This window comes from Pseudorasbora parva, chromosome 14 (assembly GCF_024679245.1).
Source record: "Pseudorasbora parva isolate DD20220531a chromosome 14, ASM2467924v1, whole genome shotgun sequence".
Lineage (NCBI taxonomy): Eukaryota > Metazoa > Chordata > Actinopteri > Cypriniformes > Gobionidae > Pseudorasbora > Pseudorasbora parva.
In genome coordinates, this window is record NC_090185.1 from 7,454,798 (window position 1) to 7,480,629 (window position 25,832).

At 39.1% G+C, this 25,832-nt stretch overlaps 1 protein-coding gene across 3 annotated transcripts in view; it reads right to left on the bottom strand.

The window, feature by feature from the left end:
- Nucleotides 1-13,504: 13,504 nt before the first annotated feature.
- LOC137040001 (uncharacterized) overlaps nt 13,505-25,832 on the bottom strand; it is a 51,649-nt gene continuing 39,321 nt past the window's right edge. Inside the window, exons 5-8 of one of the 3 annotated variants that reach the window (XR_010897796.1) lie at nt 16,151-16,279; nt 14,979-15,011; nt 14,558-14,685; nt 13,505-14,212 (exon numbers count right to left, since the gene is read on the bottom strand). Coding sequence is in view for 2 of the 3 variants with exons in the window: in XM_067415400.1 (XP_067271501.1) it covers nt 14,672-14,685; nt 14,979-15,011; nt 16,151-16,279 (176 nt within the window). In the remaining variant the exon portion in view is untranslated. Of the gene's footprint in view, nt 14,686-14,978; nt 15,012-16,150; nt 16,280-25,832 lie in introns of all 3 variants that reach the window. The other 2 variants (XM_067415400.1, XM_067415401.1) reach the window with 2 other exon arrangements.

Genomic DNA, 25,832 nt, shown 5'->3' on the forward strand with positions numbered 1-25,832 from the left:
TATTTAAAAAGAACACTCTTGCGTTTTTGGAGTTGTGAGATCCAGGCGATCTCCGAGCGCTCAGTACTCGTTAACCCCAGCGAGATCAGCCTTTCCTCGGCCAGTCCTTCTGGTGTTTGCCGCTGGTTCGGATGTTAACATGACGTATGTTTCGTCTTGTGTACATCTAATGGGCGATCTTTGATCCAATTAATCTATTGTTGCCTACCAAATCATTTTGAATGAGGGTAAAGTGAAGTTTCATAACTTTATATTTTATTTAAAAATACATGCAGTGAAGATAATCCAGGTAGTGCGTTGGCTGAACCACATGTATGGCTGTTAATGCTTAATATATTTCACCTGGAGCGCCTTTAACGCGCGTCTATTTCGCTTCAAATGCTCGATTTCTACGTGCATCCAATTAGCTGCGGACGCGCGAATGGATTCAAAATGTTCTCGCGTCAAACTAAACGGACGACGCGATTTTGACGCTCAGTTCGCGTTTGGTGTGAACGCAGTGTTAAGCTTTTCTCTGAGAAAAGAACAGCACTGAAGTCATTCTTAAAAAGGAAAGATGTGTTCTGAGTTTTGCCGACCGGATACGATGAAAGTTTAACCTGTCAACGAGCTCTGCTTCACCTTCGTTGCTCTGGTTGGTGTAGCGCTATCCTATCGCGTGCAGAGGGAGTTTGAAAGACAACCGTTTATCCGCCCCTCGGATTGAGCTGTCAATGGGGAGTTTCCAGACCAAACATCTTGATGTGGGTCTGGCTTGTCAGGCTAGCAGAGTTTAGCTCCAACCCCAATCAAACACACCTAAAACAGCTAATCAATGCCTTTATAGGACCTAGTAAGACCTAGATTAGCTGGTTCAGGTGTGTTTGATTCGGGTTGGAGCTAAACTCTGCAGGACAGTGGCCCTCCAGGACCGAGTCTGGGGACCCCTGGTTTAACTGAATCATTTTGCAGTTTGACAATGTCACAGTATTGTTTTGAAATGTTCTGAATTTCTCAAAGATACTATATGCATCAGTGTTTCCTTATTGATGCATATAAGTATCAAAGTTACTTTTGGTGTGTTATGTTTTGCAGTTTATATTGTTGAAAAATAAAAACAAATGTCCTCCTTTGTAAATGATACAATGAACACTACATATTCTTAGTACTCTTTTTATGCAATGACTATCTTTGTCCTTTGGTGTGACGTTTTGTCCTATGGTGTGACAAACATAAAACAACAAAAATACCCTTATTTTAAAATATCTTTTTTTTTTTTAAGAGTCAAGTGTGGGAATAGGGGAGTTACAATAATATCTCCTCTTAGATAGGTACAATTTCAAACAGTTTTTTAAGGTTGGCGAAAAAGTTTTATTGACATCCGTAGGGAAAAGTTTATCAACTTCATCTATTCATGGTGAAAATTATTCTAATTAGTACTTTCATTTAAATTTCACTTTAAGAAAATAATGTTTTAATAATGTGAACAATTCTGTCTCAAGTATTTTTTTTTTTGTTATTTAATATAATTTCTTAGTACTTTTTTAATGTCACACCATAGGACACATTTACAGTACTGTTGAGTGAAAAGTGAAAAAAAATATGTGAAGTCATTGACAAAATGAGGGACCACTACTATTTTCTGAAACTGCAGTTTTCATACGCCACATATATATTTTTTCTTAAAAAGTTATGTTTTTCAAAAAAGGTAATTTTTCCTAGTCATTTGTCAACTACCTATATATATATATATATATATATATATATATATATATATATATATATATATATATATATATATATATATATATATATTATGATAAAATAAATATTCTTGTTTTGAACACTAGAGGGATGCAGGGAAGGATACCTTCTGCGTCCCAATTCGCATACTATCCATCCTAAATAGTATTCGAAAATAGAATTAGTATGTCCCAAATCGTAGTATGTTGAAAAGAGTATTCCAAAGATTCCCGGATGGTTTACTATTTCCGGTCCGAATTCACAGTATGGGCACTCTAACGGCTGATATTGCCCACAACCCATTGCGAGTTGGACGAGGATTCAAGGGGGTAATCTAGCGCTCGGAAAGCGTTCCACCCCTAGGGGCTGCCATTGCTAACCAAGCCATCACCTGCTGTTAGCATCCCATTGACTCCCATTCATTTTTGAGTCACTTTGACAGTGAATAACTTTACATCTGAGGCGTTTAAAGACTCCATTCGTCCATTGTTTATTTCTAAAGAAACACGACAATGTATAAAAGGCTCCATTACCTTGTATCTTACACTATCGCCCCGCAGAAGCTGTTTTTGTAAAAATAGGCTAACGATTGCGTCATAACCAACGCGACCCTGTCGCACAGTTGAGAAATTACCGTATAGACCTGAGGAGACGCTCGCAGGCAATCTTTTACTGTCTATGAGACAGTCGGGGGGACGTGGAGACATGTCCTGGAGACTAGTCTGATAAAGTCAAGGGGGAAGAATGGGTAGAAGCCCATAGTGAGCCAAAAGCAACGGGAGAAAATATTTAAACAACGTGATTCAGCTTTCGCTTTCCACATCTACTAGAAGACCTACAGCGGTCCGACAGGAGGCTCACGTCACATCTACGTCGTCAAGCTCAGTCTGAGCCTGCGCAGTTCGCTCAGCCATCAGGAAGTGAGTGCCCCTAGGTTGACTTCATTATTTCGCCGTAGACGTCAATGGGGTCGCTGTGTCCATTTCTTTTACTGTCTATGCGAGGATTCGATTAGAACTACAAACGCGGATAAAAAGCGTTAAAAAACTACAAACATGACGGATGTGCGAGTTCGACGGTTAAGTAGAAAAGTTTAGATAAAGGGGTTTGAGTGACCCTATCAATATTTAACCTGACAAAAATATATTTATTCAGTGTTGTCCATATTATATTTCACATGCAGCAGCATTGTGAACTTTTGTAATGACATGTTTGGCCATTAACTTTTAAATGCATCATTATATTTAAACTGTAAATATATGAGGAGAGTCTCTGCATTAAAGACACACACATGGCAGATCAACGAGCGGCTACATTTCTCTCCGATACGGTAGGAGATTAAACTGAATGTGAAGGATTTGAACTGTGACGAATCTGACGATGATTGACAGGGCAGATAATTGGTGACGAGATGCACGTAACTAAGCGACAGAGTCCGTTAAAGATGGCGAAGTAGTATGTCCCGAAGCTTGTATACTTTTCTGCTACACACTAAAAAGTATATACTTTTTCTTCACAAAAAGAGAACATACTTTTAGGACGTAGTATAAGTAGGCGAATTGGGACCCAGCAATCCCTCTAGTGTACAAAACAAGAATATTTATCATACATATACATGATACTTGAAGTTTTCTCAAAGATTCCTTATTAATTTCAATATACACATACATATATCCCCAAAATAAGCGTTGTAGTATAACCAGCATACGTGAACTGAATTTGGTGACACTTAATGATGTTTGTAATAACGCTTTTCGGGTTTTGCACTTTGCAGACAGTCCCTTAATCTGCTCATAGGGATCAGTGTTTTGTCCACTACGGAGGATATTCTTGTTTTTAGGAAAATTAAGTTGTAGCTGCGGCTACGTTACTGCGATTGAAAAGATGTATTTTTATATGTACAGCGTATATCACGAGTTATTGATCCGAGAAATTCTAATCTGTGATAGTACAGCAACTTTACTTAAATCAGAACCTTCAAAAGTATATGAAAATAAATCTCACCTTGAGGAATCTTGATGGCGCCAAACTCCTGACAGACTTCTGAGGGACTGATGAAGATTATCCGCACCTGCTCCAGCTCTGAAACTACCTGTCAAGGTGCTCTGAGCTCTCAGTTCCTTACTATGCGGTCGCTAGGGTGTTCTGTGTGGTTGCTAGGTGGTTGTTTACTTGTCTAAAGAGCCAAAGCAATGATATTGCTCGGGTCACTCATTCCATTAAGTCTGGGGGAATGTTTCATCTGTTTAAGTCCAACGGGGGAACTCGTCAAATCACGTTGTTCTTACGATTAACTCAACTGTGCAATATTATTTTTTAGGTTCACTATTAATTTGCCCACCTCACAACGTGACTGTCCAACTTCTGCCAAGAAAATTGCAATATAACGCCACTTAAATCGGATTTACAACTCATGCGGAAGTCCATATCTTTTGTGACAGAGATGCGGATGAATATGACGTCACTCGAAAATGGCGGCGCGCAGTCAGATGTAAACACACGATGAGCACTCGCTATTAACAAAAACAATTGATCAAAAAATATGACACTACAATATATTACAACCTCTTAGTAAACGTTTTCGGAATCAAGCGTGTGAAGTGTGTCAAGCTTAAAGCTGGAACCCAAGACAGCAAACACCCTCAGAAATGATAACAAAGAACGAGTCAAATTCTCAGAGAATAAACGACGCCTGTAATGTGACATTTACATGGCAGGAATGCCATTTCCTCATTTTAAAGATATTAGGTAGGCCTTCACCAATTTTTAAAAGTAAATTGTCATTAAAAAAACATAAAATTCTACCATGGTATCAAATTTGACCTATTTGTAAAACGATCCACAATTATGTTTACCACATTATTTTTAAAGTTGCAAAAGCTTATAATATGTGCTGAAATGTAGGCTACAAATAAAGTAAAGGGGGGAAAAAACAAGGAATTTCCTTTTCCAGATTACCTCCATTTAAAAATAGTTCCACATAAAATATATATATTTATTATTATTATTATTATTACATTTGACACCATGTTCAGGATTGTGTTGAGTCAAATGATGACTCCTAAAATCTTAAAGTTTTAAGTTAAAGAAAAAGATTCAAGTTTAATGTACAGAGACAGGTTTTACAGTAAAATAAATGAGCAGGATTGTCATTTCTAGAGACAAACTGACAAAGGATTTTACTGATATATTCTAGCCTACTGATATTTACATTTTTCTACTTGGATCACCGGGTGTATGATATTGATTGAACGGATAAATTGCGCCATCTGGTGTTTTTTTATTTTGTTTTGTTGCAGTTTTCTTTTTGAGAACAAGCAGCTAAAAACAAAGCTTTTAATTCTACTCAGCATTTTAAAATATTCTACTTAACATTTTATTTGGACAATTTAGTACAATAATTGAATAACTGAACTGAAAAATCTGAATCCCATTAAAAGATATTCATCTGAAAGGTAAACATTTTTATGACTTATGTACAAGCATATGAATATTTATTTGCCCATATTTTAATTGAAGTCATTATAAAAATAAAAAAATAAAATACATTAGATTTTGTCATAGAATTCACTCAATTAACTTGTAGGTTTTAAGTAAAGTGAAGATGCCTGAAATGTACAATTTATCAGTCCATTCCAATCAATATCATACACCTGATGATATCAGTATCATTTGTCAGTTTGTCTCTAGAAATGAGCATCAGATCAGACAGTTACCGGCTGTCAGTAAAGGAATAGTGTGAGTAAGATGGATCATTTGTAAGCATCCAATCCTCGCCCCCAATGCCACCCCACCCCGCCGCCCCTTTTTTGGTTTGGGCCACTGCCCCTCAAAATGTCTTTGCACGGCCCTGAGTTTGACAAACTGTTTTAATGCCCACAACACAACTGAATACAATGAATTTGTTCTTAATTGTAACTGAGATGGTGGAATAGATCAAGTAATACTGAGAGACCATTTGTCTTATTCCACACCTGGCATATTAACAGAAAAGAAGCTCACACTGCAGCTATAGCTATAAAGCTATCCATATTATCATTCACACCAATGTACAGTAATGCTCCGTTTATTATAAGCGCACTCTAGTTTTGTCAAATGTTCCCGCACTGTGTTTTAAGCCCCTGCTCTTTTACTTGTGAGCCTGATTATTCCTAACACCTGAGGCTGAAAGCACTTGATTTTTGGGCTACCTCAGGAACCACCGTAGGAACCACATCAGCTTGTGGTTTTGGAGTTTGTTTTTCCTTTTCTTTTGTACAATATAGTGAGTTTTTTTTTGTTTGTTTAGTTATAATAGAATAGAGGGTAAGTAAGCTGAGCCGGAAGATCCTTTTGTGTGTTATCTTGTGTTTGTTATTTGTCTCCATAGTTAAGGGATGATTTATAGATTAGTTAGCTCAGCAGTTCTTATTTTAAGTTTTGGTATATATTTATATCTTTGTTTGTTTTTGTTTCTTTCTGTTGTCAATAAATGCCATCTTATTCTTGCCCTGGCCTTTGCGATTTTGTTTCCGATCTACTTTCCTGAATGGCTCTTTATGTCGGTGCCTATTTTGGCGTCATAATTTTTTTTGGGGAAAAGTTGCATGTTTTTCATGTTTTATGCATTCTGCCAAAATAGTGACATGTTTAACTATTAGGAATACATATTGGTCACGTTCAGGAACTAAATAAATTATAATTATTGGCAGTTTCATTGTTTAGACTCTGGTTGTGAAGGTATTCCACCCTGTTAGGGACATATACAGAGTTAATCACAAAATGTTGATAATGTAAACGTTAAACTATAACAAGCTTTTCTTGGACAGTTCTATGTCCCTTATGCCATCATAGTATTTTTTTATTCTTGAAACAATAACAAAATAATTATTGATGAATATGTCTTGACTATTATGAACATGGAGTTATTTTTTTAACCAATTTTTGCTAACAGAATGGCAAATAATAAAATTAAAATTAAAATAAATAAATTATATATATATGCTAATGCTCCTCACCTCCTAAAATAAGACATGCAAAACATTTTACGTTGCTGTCAAATTCTTATTTACATTTACATTTAATCATTTAGCAGACGCTTTCATCCAAAGCGACTTACAAAAAAGGGGAGAGCAATAGAAGCAACGAAACAAACAAGGCCAACAACCTGTAAGAGCTGTAAGAAGTCTCAATTAATTAGCTCAGTACACTTGTTTTTCTTTTTTGGCACAAACAAAAATTAATGGATAGTTAAGTGCTATTCTTTATTGGTCAGGTGCAATTGGAAGAGATGTGTCTTAAGATGTGTTTTAAAAATGGCTACAGACTCTGCAGCACGAATTGAGATCGGCAGGTCATTCCACCAGGTGGGAACGGTCCAGGAAAATGTCTGTGAGAGCGATTTCATGCCTCTTTGTGATGGAACCACTAGGCGTCACTCACTCGCAGAACGCAAGCTTCTGGAGGGTGTGTAAGTCTGAACAAGTGAGTTTAGGAATATTGGTGCAGAGCCAGTGGTTGTTTTGTAGGCGAGAACTAGTGCCTTGAATTTGATGCGAGCAGCCATTGGCAACCAGTGCAGTTTGATGAAGAGAGGCGTAACATGAGCTCTCTTCGGCTCATTAAAGAGCACTCTCGCCGCTGCATTCTGGATCAGCTACAAGGGTTTGATAGTGCATGCTGGAAGCCCAGCCAGAAGAGCATTACAATAGTCCAGTCTGGAGAGAACAAGTTCTTGAACCAGGAGTTGTGCAGCCTGTTCTAATAGGAAGGGTTTAATCTTTCTAATGTTGTATAAAGCAAATCTGCAGGACCGGGCTGTTGCAGTAATGTGGTCAGTGAAGTTTAACTGGTCATCAATCACAACTCCAAGGTTCCTGGCTGTCTCTGATGGAGTTATGGTCAATGAACCAAGCTGAATGGAGAAATTTTGATGAAGTGCTGGGTTGGTTGAGACAACAAGTAATTCTGTCTTTGCAAGATTGAGTTGAAGGTGATGCTCCTTCATCCAGTCAGAAATGTCTGTCAGACAGGCAGCGATACGAACACTGACTGTAGGATCATCTGGTTGAAATGAGAAGTAGAGTTGAGTGTCATCAGCATAGCAGTGATAGGAGAAGCCGTGTTTCTGAATGACAGAACCTAATGATGACATGTAGATGGAGAAGAGAAGTGGTCCAAGCACTGAGCCCTGGGGAACCCCAGTAGCTAGATGATGTGACTTAGACACTTCACCGCTCCATGACACCCTGTAGGATCTACCAGAGAGGTAAGACCTGAACCACTGGAGAGCAGATCCTGAGATCCCCGCCTTCTTAAGTGTTGACAGGAGGATCCGGTGGTTAACTGGGTCAAAAGCAGCAGACAGATCCAGCAGAATGAGCACTGAGGATTTGGAAGCTGCTTTTGCCAGTCTCAATGCCTCAGTTACCGAGAGCAGGGCAGTCTCAGTCGAATGGCCGCTTTTGAAGCCAGATTGGTTGTTGTCTAGGAGGTTGTCCCGTTCATGAAACATAAAGAGTTGATTGAACACAACTCCCTCAAGGGTCTTTGCAATGAAAGGCAGAAGGGATACCGGTCGGTAGTTTTCTAAAAGTGCTGGATTCAGAGAGGGTTTCTTAAGCAGTGGGGTTACCCGAGCCTGCTTAAATGCTGTGGGAAAGGTTCCTGTGTGAAGAGAAGTGTTGACAATGTGAGTGAGTGCAGGAGTGATTGAAGAAGAAATAGCCTGAAGGAGGTGAGTGGGTATAGGATCAAGTGGACAGGTAGTAGGGTGATTGGAAAGGATGAGTTTAGGAATATCTGCCTCGGAGAGCGGAGAGAAGGATGGAAGCGTGTTCGTGTTAGTTGTTGAGATGTGCGTGTCAGTTTGTGGTGAGGAGAACTGGTTGCTGATGAGAGATGTTTTGTTTGTGAAAAATGATGCAAAGTCATCAGCTGTAAGAGTTGATGAAGGAGGGGGAGGAGAAGGACAAAGGAGAGAGGAGAATGTTTTAAAGAGTGTGTGAGAGTCAGAGCAATTGTTGATTTTGTTGTGGTATTATGTTGTTTTAGCAGTGGTGACATTTGTAGAGAAAGAAGAGAGAAGAGACTGATAAAAGGTAAGGTCAGTATAGTTTTTAGATTTCCGCCATTTCCTCTCTGCCGCCCTGAGTCCAGAGCGATGTTCACGGAGAACATCAGACAGCCAGGGGGCAGATGGGGTGGGGCGGGCTGGTCTGGATGAAAGGGGGCAAAAACTGTCTAAGGAGGATGTTAGAGTGGAGCAAAGAGAGTGTCGGTAGCACTGTTAGTGTCCAGTGCTGAGAACTGAGCAGGTGGAGGGAGTGAAGATGAAACCATAGCGGATAGGCGAGAGGGAGAGAGTGAACGTAGATTACACCGAAAGGTAATCTGTGTAGGAGTATGTGTTGTATCAGGAGTCAGTATGAGGTTAAGAGTGATGAGAAAGTGGTCTGAGGTGTGCAATGGAGTAACTAAAGTGTTGTCCGTGGAGCAGTTGCGTGTGTAGCCGAGGTCTAATTGGTTACCTGATCTGTGAGTAGCCGTAGTAGATACTAACTTAAAGTCAAATGAAGTCAGTAGAGTGCTGAAGTCTGTGGCTAGGTGTTTATCAAGATGGATGTTGAAGTCACCAAGCAGAATCAGTGGAGTGCCATCCTCAGGGAAGCTAGAAAGTAACACATCCAACTCCTCCACAAAGTTACCGAGGTGACCTGGAGGACGATAGACAACTACCACATGGATTTTAACAGGGTGAGTAATAGTGATTAAGTGTGATTCAAGTAAACTGGCTGATAGAGATGGTAATGGATCAAATTTCCAATAATTTGAGATAAGCAAACCAGTACCCCCACCCCTCCCAATAGGCCGAGGAGTGTGTGAAAAAGTTAAATTGGTTGAGAAGGCTGCAGGAGTGCAGTGTCCTATGGTTTGATCCAGGTCTCAGTTAGGGCAATAAGGCTGAGCTGAGAATGAGTCCCAATAGATGAAATAAAGTCTGCTTTGTTTACAGCAGACTGGCAATTCCAGAGACCAATTGGAATAGAGAGTAAAGTAGCAGAGGATTTCTGTAGACTGCACAAATTATTAGGATTGCGGCGTCTCGCGCGTACAAAGCGTGATTTACGAGTGCTAGTATTAATAGTTGAGATTTGAAAGCACATGGTGAATACAGATCAGAGAAAAGGCCGGATAGAAATTAGAAAAACCGAACACAAATAATGAAAAGGAAAATGATACTCAAGTGCCTTGTCGGGGTCCTTGCTCGGGCGGAGTTGCACAGGGAAGAGTTGAAGTCTTTACACTCGTCGGTCTTTCTCAGGGAAGAGTTGAGGTCTTTACACGCATCGGTCTTGCACAGGGAAGAGTTATAATAATAATAATAATACGTTTTATTTATATAGCGCCTTTCCAGAGCTCAAGGACACTTTACAATAAACAAACAACAATAAAGCCAATTGACAAACAGAGTAGACAGAACAACAGTAGGCAATTGAGAGTGCAGGTACAATAATTGAGAAATCGGAGTGGAGAAAAAGAAAAAAAAAATTCTAAGACCTATAACATTCAGAAAAGAGGTGTGTTTTGAGCATGGATTTGAAATCAGAGATAGTGGCAACAAAACGGAGTGATCGGGGTAGAGAGTTCCATAATTTGGGTGCTATTACACTGAATTATCTGCCCCCCATTGAAGCAAGGCGATGCCGAGGGACAACCAGAAAGTTGGAATCAGCAGATCGTAGAGAGCGAGTAGGGTTGAAGGGGAGAAGCAAGTTACAGAGGTAAGGGGGAGCAAGGCCGTGCAGAGACTTAAAAGTGAGAAGAAGAATTTTGAATTGAGAGTTGAGGTCTTTACACTCGCCGGTCTTGCACAGGGAAGAGTTGAAGTCTTTACACTCGCCGGTCTTGCACAGGGAAGAGTTGAGGTCTTTACACGCGTCAGTCTTGCACAGGGAAGAGTTGAGGTCTTTACATGCGTCGGTCTTGCACAGGGAAGAGTTGAAGTCTTTACATTCGTCAGTCTTGCACAGGGAAGAGTTGAAGTCTTTACACTCGTCGGTCTGCACACAAGGAGGGCTTCACACTGCCGCTTACGCGGACTATCACGCTATTTACACTCACCTGAGTATCGTTATTGAAAGCAGCTGGGAACGCCCCCAACAAATGCTCACTCACAAACGTGGCAATGACCAAACAAATGCTAACTCCTCCACACACACACTGCGAGAATACACCAAAACTAATAATACACACCCCTGCACTGCACAGACACACTTATCCAACAACAAATGAACAAACAATCAAATGAGAAAAGTTACAAACACTTACAGAGCAGTTGTCTATCAGTCAATCACTGCTTCACCTCAGTAAAATAAACATCTTAACTGCTAAATAACAGATAGAAGATTACTTTAAAATCAGATTTGTCTTGTACTGCAGGAGCACCAACTAGTGGATGAGCACCAACCCGCATTCATTGCAGTTTCCTTATAAACTGATGCTTAAAATGTTTATAACTCACAATAACACTTAACTCACAAGCAGAGAATGAAATATTACATTATAAATATTTCTCCCCCTGAACAACAGAATGGGCTTTTTGTGTAAATCTAATACAAGTGATTTTAAAATGTTTTCTGAATGTTGGATCCTCTCCTTAGGATTTTGTGTTATTGCACATTTATATATATATATTTGGATTATAGTTTTATCAGCCAGTTCTTTCACATCATACTTTAGTTTTTACCAGTCAAACGGCTTTTAATTTATTCGGAGCAGCTTTATTACTCCTTTATACATCAGTGTGACATTCTGAAGAACTAAAACAGTGTCTCAATCTTTTTAATTGTGCAATCTGGGAGGATGAGGATGAGCATAAACCAGACAAAAGCCCTCAGTTATTTTTCTGTGGGTCATTTTTATTGTTTTATTCAGTGACGGCAGGAAATGAACGCTGTGCGTCCGGCTCAAAAGAGCAAATACAAAAGATTCCAGCTGAAGCTTCTCTGATAAAATAAAGAACAACCAGAAATTGTAACATTTTCAAAAAGGATGAACATTAACATGAAGTGAACGCTGTGCGTTCGGCTCAAAAGAGCAAATACAAAAGATTCCAGCTGAAGCTTCTCTGATAAAATAAAAACACAGAAATCAGTAGTCACACAAGAGTAAAAATCTTCAGATTTTACAACTTCACATTCATCTGATCAGAGAGATTTACTTCAGATAATACAAAATACAGATGATACAATAGAAGTGGAATTATGTGTAATAAAAACAAGGCACAGATTATAACGAGCAAAACCTGTAAAGCTAAATAATACTGAAGAAATATAAATGTGAAGATAATTTCTGCAATAAAAGCGTCACACACAGTTTTCACACAGAGATGAACAGTCAAAGTGACACTGAAGCGTCTTCATTTAAACACAAACTCTCGTGTGTGTAGAAACTTCTAGAAGTGAAGAGACTAAAGTGTCACTGATCTGATGAGGATTAAACATGAACATGTTACACACACACATACACACACACACATTTACATTTATGCATTTAGAAGATGCTTTTATCCAAAGCGACTTACAACTCAGGAGTACAGGAAGCGATCCGTCAAGAAGAGGCAAAGAAAACGCAAAATGTGCCCTAAATACCAAGATTTGTATAACGCTCAGAGTAGCAAAAAACAGAAAAGGGGAAGAAGAAAAGAGAAATAGAGGAGGAAGAGTTTTTTTTTTTTTTTTGTTTTTTTTTGTAAGATTAAGTGCTTATGGAAGAGACGAGTTTTTACTTGTCTTTTGAATGAAGCAAGTGATTCTGTGTTTGGAGGATGGAAGATCATTCCATCAACCAGGAACAATGAAAGAAAAAGTCCTGGAGAGGGATTTCATGCCTCTCTGTGATGGTACCACAAGACTTCACTCATTAGCTGAGCGAAGGCTTCTGGTGGGGGTGTAGACTCATTAGCTGAGCGAAGGCTTCTGGTGGAGGTGTAGACTCATTAGCTGAGCGAAGGCTTCTGGTGGAGGTGTAGACTCATTAGCTGAGCGAAGGCTTCTGGTGGAGGTGTAGACTCATTAGCTGAGCGAAGGCTTCTGGTGGAGGTGTAGACTCATTAGCTGAGCGAAGGCTTCTGGTGGGGGTGTAGACTCATTAGCTGAGCGAAGGCTTCTGGTGGAGGTGTAGACTCATTAGCTGAGCGAAGGCTTCTGGTGGAGGTGTAGACTCATTAGCTGAGCGAAGGCTTCTGGTGGAGGTGTAGACTCATTAGCTGAGCGAAGGCTTCTGGTGGAGGTGTAGACTCATTAGCTGAGCGAAGGCTTCTGGTGGAGGTGTAGACTCATTAGCTGAGCGAAGGCTTCTGGTGGAGGTGTAGACTCATTAGCTGAGCGAAGGCTTCTGGTGGGGGTGTAGACTCATTAGCTGAGCGAAGGCTTCTGGTGGAGGTGTAGACTCATTAGCTGAGCGAAGGCTTCTGGTGGAGGTGTAGACTCATTAGCTGAGCGAAGGCTTCTGGTGGGGGTGTAGACTCATTAGCTGAGCGAAGGCTTCTGGTGGAGGTGTAGAATCATTAGCTGAGCGAAGGCTTCTGGTGGAGGTGTAGACTCGTTAGCTGAGCGAAGGCTTCTGGTGGAGGTGTAGACTCGTTAGCTGAGCGAAGGCTTCTGGTGGAGGTGTAGACTCGTTAGCTGAGCGAAGGCTTCTGGTGGAGGTGTAGACTCGTTAGCTGAGCGAAGGCTTCTGGTGGAGGTGTAGACTCGTTAGCTGAGCGAAGGCTTCTGGTGGAGGTGTAGACTCGTTAGCTGAGCGAAGGCTTCTGGTGGGGGTGTAGACTCGTTAGCTGAGCGAAGGCTTCTGGTGGAGGTGTAAACTCATTAGCTGAGCGAAGGCTTCTGGTGGAGGTGTAGACTCGTTAGCTGAGCGAAGGCTTCTGGTGGGGGTGTAGACTCGTTAGCTGAGCGAAGGCTTCTGGTGGGGGTGTAGACTCATTAGCTGAGCGAAGGCTTCTGGTGGAGGTGTAGACTCATTAGCTGACCGAAGGCTTCTGGTGGAGGTGTAGACTCATTAGCTGAGCGAAGGCTTCTGGTGGAGGTGTAGACTCATTAGCTGAGCAAAGGCTTCTGGTGGAGGTGTAGACTCATTAGCTGAGCGAAGGCTTCTGGTGGAGGTGTAGACTCATTAGCTGAGCAAAGGCTTCTGGTGGAGGTGTAGACTCGTTAGCTGAGCAAAGGCTTCTGGTGGGGGTGTAGACTCGTAGGAGTGAGTCGAAGTATGCGGGTGCTGAGCTTGTGGAAGATCCATAAGCAAGAGTCAGAGCTTTGAATTTGATCCAGGCAGCGAGTGGTAGCCAATGAATACAAGACGTGCCGCAGCGTTCTGGATCATTTGCAGCGGTTTGATTGCACAAGATGGAAGTCCAGCCAGAAGCGCATTGCAATAGTCAAGTCTAGAAATGACCAGGGCTTGGACAAGAAGTGGTGTTGCATGCTGCATAAGGAACGGTCTTATCTTCCTGATGTTGTGCAACGCAAACACACACACACACACACATCAGTCAGAGAAACACTGGTTTAGTCCACACATTCTGCTCTAATATAGAAACATGACAGATCATCATATATTTTGGCTAATAATTGCATGAACAAGAGTTTAGTCCAGTGTGTGTTATATAATGATTATGAAATGTGAGATTTTGATCAGATATACACGAGAGGATCGAATAAAGATGAGCGTTAGTCTAAAGATCAGTAAATGAAATGTTTGTGTGTTTTATAGTTCAAATGCACAGCTCAACAGCGCGCACACACACACACACACACAGCGAGAGCTCGTTCATAATGGGATTTCAGATGCTCACATGAGGAGAAATCTGATCTGGATTGATTCTGAATGTTGATAATGCCACAGACAGGAGTCAGGAAACATAAAAATGCGTCAAAGGCTCCCCCCTTCTGGCTTTGGGTTATTTCTGTCATAATTTGAGATCTGAAAGAAAACACACAAGACAGATCATATTAAAGAAAAGTTCTCTTTTAAATTGCATTTCGATTTAATATTAACACAATCATTTATAGTTACACACACACACACACACACACACACACACACACACACACACACACACACACACACACACACACACACAACAAGAGTCCACATCTGACCCCTGCTCAATGATTGATCATTAACGCCTGTAAAGACAGTAAAATAATAAATATAAACTATAAGAGAGCCTCGGAACTCCCAGTGTATGTTGTCAGTGTTATATATTTCAGTACCTTCAGATTCTCCAGTCCCAGGCAGTGTCTCCTCTTTATGTCAAACAGAGACAGAGAAACACAAAACAGACGTTAGCTGGAGAAAAACACCAATGAAAGCAGAAAGAAAGAAAATCATCATGATCAACTGCTCCACATCTGACCCTGCTCAATGACTGATCATTAAAGTCTGAACACACTCAACCACACACACACACAAACACACACACACACCAAAAGAGTCCACATCTGACCCTGTTCAACGACTGATCATTAAAGCCTGAACACACTCAACCACACACACACACAAACACACACACACACCAAAAGAGTCCACATCTGACCCTGTTCAACGACTGATCATTAAAGCCTGAACACACTCAACCACATACACTCACACACACACACACACACACACACACACACACACACACACACACACACACACACACACACACACACACACCACAAGAGTCCAAATCTGACCATGTTCAATGACTGATCATTAAAGCCTGAACACACTCAACCACATTCACACACACACACACACAAACACACACCACAAGAGTCCACATCTGACCCTGCTCAATGACTGATCATTAAAGCCTGTAAAGACTGTAATATAAAATATAAACTAACATATTGTCTGATATAGTTTTTGAATATTCATGTTTTGTGTTGTACTCGTCATTTGATGCTTCCTTTTAAATAAAAGTATCTACTAAATGTGTAAATGTTGAGAAGTCAGAGAAGGCTTTTGTATTTTTATTTTTATTTCTGTTTTTCATTAAGTTGTGTGTGATATGGTTCTGTTTATTATTAATCTAATCTAATAATAAATATTAAAATATATTACATTTTAAAATTTCTATTCTATATGTTTTAGTATGAAATGCATCATCACCAGCCTGAGCTGAACCTGACCAGATGTAAAGTGCACAGTCTAAATTAGTTTGAGATCTAAATGGAGGTATTGCAGAGGCTTCTGTTGGTAAAGCTAGTTATAAATACTGTGACCGAACCCAAGCCTGTGCATTTTATTGCTACACACACAATAAAATAAGTCTTTGATGTTATAAGAATGTATTTAAAGTCCTTCATTATAAAACAAAAACATATTTTTATATTTAAAAATCTTTACTGTAGCATAATAATTCTCAGGATTTTTATCTTGCTTTATCAACTGTACTTACGGATTTGTCTTTGTAGTTTAGAGATCCGGCGGTACTGGTAAATCACAACACCAGCTGCAACTCCAAAAAAAACAGCAAATATCCCTGCAGCTACAGCAGACAGACCTGAACCTGAACCTGAACCTGAATCTGGAACAGATAAAGAGAGTCATTAGTGTGAGTGAATCTGACAGTCTGATCTATATCAATATGATTCTGAATCAGATAAAGGCAGTCATTAGTGTGAGTGAATCTGACAGTCTGATCTATATCAATATGAATCTGAATCTGAAACAGATAAAGACAGTCATTCGTGTGAGTGAATCTGACAGTCTGATCTATATCAATATGAATCTGAATCTGAATCAGATTAAGACAGTCATTAGTGTGAGTGAATCTGACAGTCTGATCTATATCAATATGAATATGAATCTGAATCAGATAAAGACAGTCATTAGTGTGAGTGAATCTGACAGTCTGATCTATATCAATATGAATCTGAATCAGATAAAGACAGTGATTAATTGAGTGAATCTGACAGTCTGATCTATATCAATATGAATCTGAATCAGATAAAGACAGTCATTAGTGTGAGTGAATCTGACAGTCTGATCTATATCAATATGAATCTGAATCAGATAAAGAAAGTCATTAGTGTGAGTGAATCTGACAGTCTGATCTATATCAATATGAATCTGAATCTGAAACAGATAAAGACAGTCATTAGTGTGAGTGAATCTGACAGTCTGATCTATATCGATATGAATCTGAATCTGAAACAGATAAAGACAGTCATTAGTGTGAGTGAATCTGACAGTCTGATCTATATCAATATGAATCTGGATCTGAATCAGATAAAGACAGTCATTAGTGTGAGTTCATCTGACAGTGTGATCTATATCAATATGATTCTGAAACAGATAGACAGTCATTAGTGTGAGTGAATCTGACAGTCTGATCTATATCAATATGAATCTGAAACAGATAAAGACAGTCATTAGTGTGAGTGAATCTGACAGACTGATCTATATCAATATGAATATGAATCAGAAAAAGATAAAGACAGTCATTAGTGTGAGTGAATCTGACAGTCTGATCTATATCAATATGAATCTGAATCTGAAACATATAAAGACAGTCATTAGTCTGAGTGAATCTGACAGTCTGATCTATATCAATATGAATCTGAATCAGATAAAGACAGTCAATAGTGTGAGTGAATCTGACAGGCTGATCTATATCAATATGAATCTGAAACAGATAAAGACAGTCATTAGTGTGAGTGAATCTGACAGTCTGATCTATATCAATATGAATCTGAATCAGATAAAGACAGTCATTAGTGTGAGTGAATCTGACAGTCTGATCTATATCAATATGAATCTGAAACAGATAAAGACAGTCATTAGTGTGAGTGAATCTGACAGTCTGATCTATATCAATATGAATCTGAATCAGATAAAGACAGTCATTAGTGTGAGTGAATCTGACAGTCTGATAAATATCAATATGAATCTGAATCTGAAACAGATAAAGACAGCCATTAGTGTGAGTGAATCTGACAGTCTGATCTATATCAATATGAATCTGAATCAGATAAAGACAGTCATTAGTGTGAGTGAATCTGACAGGCTGATCTATATCAATATGAATCTGAATCTGAATCAGATAAAGACAGTCATTAGTGTGAGTGAATCTGACAGTCTGATCTACATCAATATGAATATGAATGAGATAAAGACAGTCATTAGTGTGAGTGAATCTGACAGTCTGATCTATATCAATATGAATCTGAATCAGATAAAGACAGTCATTAGTGTGAGTGAATCTGACAGTCTGATCTATATCAATATGAATCTGAATCTGAATCAGATAAAGACAGTCATTAGTGTGAGTGAATCTGACAGTCTGATCTATATCAATATGAATCTGAATCAGATAAAGACAGTCATTAGTGTGAGTGAATCTGACAGTCTGATCTATATCAATATGAATCTGATTCTGATAAAGACAGTCATTAGTGTGAGTGAATCTGACAGTCTGATCTATATCAATATGAATCTGATTCTGAAACAGATAAATACAGTCATTAGTGTGAGTGAATCTGACAGTCTGATCTATATCAATATGAATATGAATCAGAAACAGATAAAGACAGTCATTAGTGTGAGTAAATCTGACAGTGTGATCTATATCAATATGAATCTGAAACAGATAAAGACAGTCATTAGTGTGAGTGAATCTGACAGTCTGGTCTATATCAATATGAATCTGAATCAGATAAAGACAGTCATTAGTGTGAGTGATCTGACAGTCTGATCTATATCAATATGAATCTGAATCTGAATCAGATAAAGACAGTCATTAGTGTGAGTGAATCTGACAGACTGATCTATATCAATATGAATCTGAAACAGATAAAGACAGTCATTAGTGTGAGTGAATCTGACAGTCTGATCTATATCAATATGAATCTGAATCAGATAAAGACAGTCATTACTGTGAGTGAATCTGACAGTCTGATAAATATCAATATGAATCTGAATCTGAAACAGATAAAGACAGCCATTAGTGTGAGTGAATCTGACAGTCTGATCTATATCAATATGAATCTGAATCAGATAAAGACAGTCATTAGTGTGAGTGAATCTGACAGGCTGATCTATATCAATATGAATATGAATGAGATAAAGACAGTCATTAGTGTGAGTGAATCTGACAGTCTGATCTATATCAATATGAATCTGAATCAGATAAAGACAGTCATTAGTGTGAGTGAATCTGACTGTCTGATCTATATCAATATGAATCTGAATCTGAATCAGATAAAGACAGTCATTAGTGTGAGTGAATCTGACAGTCTGATCTATATCAATATGAATCTGAATCAGATAAAGACAGTCATTAGTGTGAGTGAATCTGACAGTCTGATCTATATCAATATGAATCTGATTCTGATAAAGACAGTCATTAGTGTGAGTGAATCTGACAGTCTGATCTATATCAATCTGAATCTGAATCAGATAAAGACAGTCATTAGTGTGAGTGAATCTGACAGTCTGATCTATATCAATATGAATATGAATGAGATAAAGACAGTCATTAGTGTGAGTGAATCTGACAGTCTGATCTATATCAATATGAATCTGAATCAGATAAAGACAGTCATTAGTGTGAGTGAATCTGACAGTCTGATCTATATCAATATGAATCTGAATCTGAATCAGATAAAGACAGTCATTAGTGTGAGTGAATCTGACAGTCTGATCTATATCAATATGAATCTGAATCAGATAAAGACAGTCATTAGTGTGAGTGAATCTGACAGTCTGATCTATATCAATATGAATCTGATTCTGATAAAGACAGTCATTAGTGTGAGTGAATCTGACAGTCTGATCTATATCAATATGAATCTGAATCAGATAAAGACAGTCATTAGTGTGAGTGAATCTGACAGTCTGATCTATATCAATATGAATCTGATTCTGAAACAGATAAAGACAGTCATTAGTGTGAGTGAATCTGACAGTCTGATCTATATCAATATGAATATGAATCAGAAACAGATAAAGACAGTCATTAGTGTGAGTAAATCTGACAGTGTGATCTATATCATTATGAATCTGAAACAGATAAAGACAGTCATTAGTGTGAGTGAATCTGACAGTCTGGTCTATATCAATATGAATCTGAATCAGATAAAGACAGTCATTAGTGTGAGTGATCTGACAGTCTGATCTATATCAATATGAATCTGAATCTGAAACAGATAAAGACAGTCATTAGTGTGAGTGAATCTGACAGTCTGATCTATATCAATATGAATCTGAATCTGAATCAGATAAAGACAGTCATTAGTGTGAGTGAATCTGACAGACTGATCTATATCAATATGAATCTGAAACAGATAAAGACAGTCATTAGTGTGAGTGAATCTGACAGTCTGATCTATATCAATATGAATCTGAATCAGATAAAGACAGTCATTAGTGTGAGTGAATCTGACAGGCTGATCTATATCAATATGAATCTGAATCTGAATCAGATAAAGACAGTCATTAGTGTGAGTGAATCTGACAGTCTGATCTATATCAATATGAATATGAATGAGATAAAGACAGTCATTAGTGTGAGTGAATCTGACAGTCTGATCTATATCAATATGAATCTGAATCAGATAAAGACAGTCATTAGTGTGAGTGAATCTGACAGTCTGATCTATATCAATATGAATCTGAATCTGAATCAGATAAAGACAGTCATTAGTGTGAGTGAATCTGACAGTCTGATCTATATCAATATGAATCTGAATCAGATAAAGACAGTCATTAGTGTGAGTGAATCTGACAGTCTGATCTATATCAATATGAATCTGAATCAGATAAAGACAGTCATTAGTGTGAGTGAATCTGACAGTCTGATCTATATCAATATGAATCTGATTCTGAAACAGATAAAGACAGTCATTAGTGTGAGTGAATCTGACAGTCTGATCTATATCAATATGAATATGAATCAGAAACAGATAAAGACAGTCATTAGTGTGAGTAAATCTGACAGTCTGATCTATATCAATATGAATCTGAAACAGATAAAGACAGTCATTAGTGTGAGTGAATCTGACAGTCTGGTCTATATCAATATGAATCTGAATCAGATAAAGACAGTCATTAGTGTGAGTGATCTGACAGTCTGATCTATATCAATATGAATCTGAATCTGAAAGAGATAAAGACACTCATTAGTGTGAGTGAATCTGACAGTCTGATCTATATCAATATGAATCTGAATCAGATAAAGACAGTCATTACTGTGAGTGAATCTGACAGTCTGATAAATATCAATATGAATCTGAATCTGAAACAGATAAAGACAGCCATTAGTGTGAGTGAATCTGACAGGCTGATCTAGGTTTTTAGCAATTTGAGCTTTGTGAAAGCCACATTTGTGCCCTGTTTACCTGCAAATAGTTCAACAATGCTTTCAAGTCAGTTTGATGTACCTAGTGATCTGTAGAGGCAATCAAAATATCATCAACATATTGAATCATGGTGGACTGTTTGACTGGACATTCTGGGTCACACAAATCACATCTGACAGCCTGATGGTATATGGTTGGGGAATTCTGAAATCCCTGTGGCAACCGTGTCCACTTAAATAGTTTATAGTCAACTGTGAAAGCTAACCATAACTGGCTGTCAGAGTGCAAGGGTACAGAAAAGAATCCATTAGACATATAAATTACTGAAAAAACTTTACAATCTAATGGTAAGCCATTACAAATTGTAGATGGATCTGCTACAAGAGGGGTGATTTTATCAATGTTTATTGGCTACTCTGTAGTCTATGGTGAGTTTTATGGGCCATACAGGTGAGTTACAGGGACTGTTGGTTTTAGCTAGCACTCATTGCTGCAACAACTTTTCTACAATAGGTTTGATTCCCTGTATAGCTTCCTTATTGATTGGATATTGTTTGGTTACAGGAGGTGGAGTTCCTGTCAATTTGACTGGTTCTACGCCTGTCAAAAACCCACAATCATCCTTATCTTTAGCCCAAATTGGGTGATTCTGTAAGAAAGCATACTCAAGAGGGGTTGAACCATTGGTAGAAACTTGTACTGAGGAAATTGTTATGCTAGTAGATTCTGAGGACATGTCTAAAGTTAGATGTACTTGTCTGAGTAGATCCATGCCTAGTATTGCACTTGTATTTAATGGAGCACATAGCAATTTTTTATGTTTTTCAGATGTGAAAGTTGCAATGTGGCATGCCTCAAGGAAGTGGTTTAAGAGCATTACTATTTTCTATTTTACCAATAAACTTCCTCTTGTTTTAAAGTGTGCACAGACAGGTATGTATGTAGATGAAACATTATATTTAAGTGCAACATCAATTAAGCAGTTGTCTACAGCTTTGGATGAGGAATTAAAATTGATCAAAGTGGTACAGAATAATAAGTTGGTTGTAAACTTGACTAAAACCAAAAGTATTTGGGTGATCCATAAATCAGCGTAATATCTGTCCCCAAAGCCAGTAATACTATTATAATAACTATTTCAGATTATTAATTAAAGATAATTAAAGATTGCCTCTCTGCTTTGTTTTATTAGAAATAATTTAGAGTTCCTAATGTCCTGTAATGCCAACTTTTATATAGTACTAGTCATAATTTCAACACTAGGCATGAATCAAAGGGATGTTTTTTACTTCTTGTTTCAAAAACTACTGTAAAACAACATACTGTAACAGAGGAATGGAAATACAGGTCCTTCTCAAAAAATTAGCATATTGTGCTAAAGTTCATTATTTTCCATAATGTAATGATAAAAATTAAACTTTCATATATTTTTGATTCATTACACACCAACTCAAATATTTCAGGTCTTTTATTGTTTTAATACTGATGATTTTGGCATACAGCTCACGAAAACCCAAAATTCCCAAAATCTCAAAAAATTAGCATATCATGAAAAGGTTCTCTAAACGAGCTATTAACCTAATCATCTGAATCAACTAATTAACTCTAAACACCTGCAAAAGATTCCTGAGGCTTTTAAAAACTTCCAGCCTGGTTCATTACTCAAAACCGCAATCATGGGTAAGACTGCCGACCTGACTGCTGTCCAGAAGGCCATCATTGACACCCTCAAGCAAAGAGGGTAAGACACAAAAAAAAATTTCTGAATGAGTAGGCTGTTCCCAGAGTGCTGTATCAAGGCACCTCAGTGGGAAGTCTGTGGGAAGGAAAAAGTGTGGCAAAAAACGCTGCACAACGAGAAGAGGTGACCGGAGCCTGAGGAAGATTGTGGAGAAGGATCGATTCCAGACCTTGGGGGACCTGCGGAAGCAGTGGACTGAGTCTGGAGTAGAAACATCCAGAGCCACCGTGCACAGGCGTGTGCAGGAAATGGGCTACAGGTGCCACATTCCCCAGGTCAAGACACTTTTGGGCTACAGAGAAGCAGCACTGGACTGTTGCTTAGTGGTCCAAAGTACTTTTTTCGGACGAAAGCTAATTTTGCATGTCATTCGGAAATCAAGGTGCCAGAGTCTGGAGGAAGACTGGGGAGAAGGAAATTCCAAAATGCCTGAAGTCCAGTGTCAAGTACCCACAGTCAGTGATGGTCTGGGGTGCCATGTCAGCTGCTGGTGTTGGTCCACTGTGTTTTTATCAAGGGCAGGGTCAATGCAGCTAGCTATCAGGAGATTTTGGAGCACTTCATGCTTCCATCTGCTGAAAAGCTTTATAGAGATGAAGATTTGGTTGTTCAGCACGACCTGGCACCTGCTCACAGTGCCAAAACCACTGGTAAATGGTTTACTGACCATGGTATTACTGTGCACAATTGGCCTGCCAACTCTCCTGACCTGAACCCCGTAGAGAATCTGTGGGATATTGTGAAGAGAAAGTTGAGAGACGCAAGACCCAACACTCTGGATGAGATTAAGGCCGCCATCGAAGCATCCTGGGCCTCCATAACACCTCAGCAGTGCCACAGGCTGATCGCCTCCATGCCACGCCGCAGTGAAGCAATCATTTCTGCAAAAGGATTCCTGACCAAGTATTGAGTGCATAACTGAACATAATTATTTGAAGGTTGACTTTTTTTTGTATTAAAAACACTTTTCTTTTATTGGTCGGATGAAATATGCTAATTTTTTGAGATAGGAATTTTGGGTTTTCATGAGCTGCATGCCAAAATCATCAGTATTAAAACAATAAAAGACCTGAAATATTTCAGTTGGTGAAATATTTCAGTTTATGGCCGGGCCCCTCTTTGCCCGTAACAGTGGACAAAGGTTTGCTGCATTTTGATTGGATCTTGTTGGACTAGCACAAAAAAGATGTCCAACACCATCAGATAAAGATGCTTGGACAACATCCAGACACCTCTTTGAGGGCAAGAAGAAGACCTCTAGTACCAAGCCCAGGAAGGACAGGACTTCTCATTGGTCCACATGCAGTTTCTGCCCTTCACCCACCTAGAGACTGATCCCTAATGTCCTGATTTGTGACTGCCATAAACATTCCTCAGGACCTCAGCAGAAGTGGGTGAAATGAAGAAAGACCAAAACTGATCCATCCAAATCCATTCTGGTGTAAACTACACACATCCATCTCATACTTATTCAGAGAAATAAGTATTCTCAGTGACAGCTATTTGTAATGCAACATCTTCCACAAATTCAGCTGTTAATGAACAAATGAATGAATACATGACAGTTCAATCTTTTTCCATCATGTTTGGTTTCTATTTGTTTAGTATATTGCCAAGGGTATTCTGATGGTGGTTTGGAAAGTGAGAAATGCATTGATAAACTTTAAAGACACTTTAAAGACTTCGAACTTTCTACAGTATGCAAATGAGTTCCACAGGGGAAAGAAGGGTGGGCCACACTGTGTGCCCTCTCTGATGCCAGCAGCCACTAGCAACACTGGAACGGAGAAGCGGCACATTGCAATCTCCTCCTATTCGGAAAAGGATAAAGGTACCCTTTCAATAGACACTCCTTGTTCTGAGTCTGTCCGCTGAGGATTAGACTGTGACAGAGCAACCAGGTTCTGAGTCGCCTCATCCGAGAGACAAACAGTTCACCAAGTTCTGAGTCTGTCCGCCGAGGATTAGACTGTGACAGAGCAACCAAGTTCTGAGCCTTGGGTTTAACCAGAGAGACAACACAAGATCCGAGGATCTGAATCTACAGTTTGTGAGGCAGTGACAGATACGACAACGTTCTGAGCCTCCAGCCTGTGAGGAAAGAGACATTAACCAACACTACGTTCAGAGTTATAGTCCAGCGAGACGACTACAGCACGTCCCGAGTCTCCATGCTAAAGAGACCAGAGCAGATTGACCAACTTCCGAGTGTCTGGTCCAAAGAGGCAGAAGACACACAGAGACATTTGCAACAAGGTTAAGCTCAGGAGAGCAAACCTTCAGTTCAAGGATCCTTTGTCTGCGTGTTCCAGATTAAGGACCTTCTGCACCTACGTCAGGGCCTCATCTGCGTGTTCCAGATTTTAGGACCTTCTGCACCTACTTCAGGGCCTCATCTGCGTGTTCCAGATTAAGGACCTTCTGCACCTACTTCAGGGCCTCATCTCGTGTTCCAGATTAAGGACCTTCTGCACCTACTTCAGGGCCTCATCTGCGTGTTCCATATTTTAGGACCCTTTGGTGCCCCAGGAGATCAGCATCCAACAGATCTTCGTGTTCAAGGCTGTTGAAACAGATTCCAGCTCCTTTCTTCACTGCACTGTCTCCCAGCAAAACCAGTGGAAGAAGTCATCACCATCGGACTGCTTACTCAACCACGTGGAACGTAAATATCACTTAACCAAACCTCTTTCTAGAGACCTTGGCATTGTATATTATCAGTATGATTTTCTAATTTACATTAGCGGTAATATAACTGATGCTAGCTAATAACAAATAATCTTTCGTTTATTTGTTTAATGCATAATAAGGTTCTTCACCTTAGTTTCAGAGAAACAACTCTTCTATAGCCACACTTAACTTACTCACATGTATTTTATGCATTTTACGCACTTTATTCCTTTATCATTCATTGTATTAATTTAGTAGTTGTGTTAATTGTTCTGTTTATCTTTTGTTAATAAAATCTATTTTATTACAATTGTGTCTTCCTTGTGCTGATAAAGTAGAAAAGGCTCTACAAGTTAGAAATCTCACCA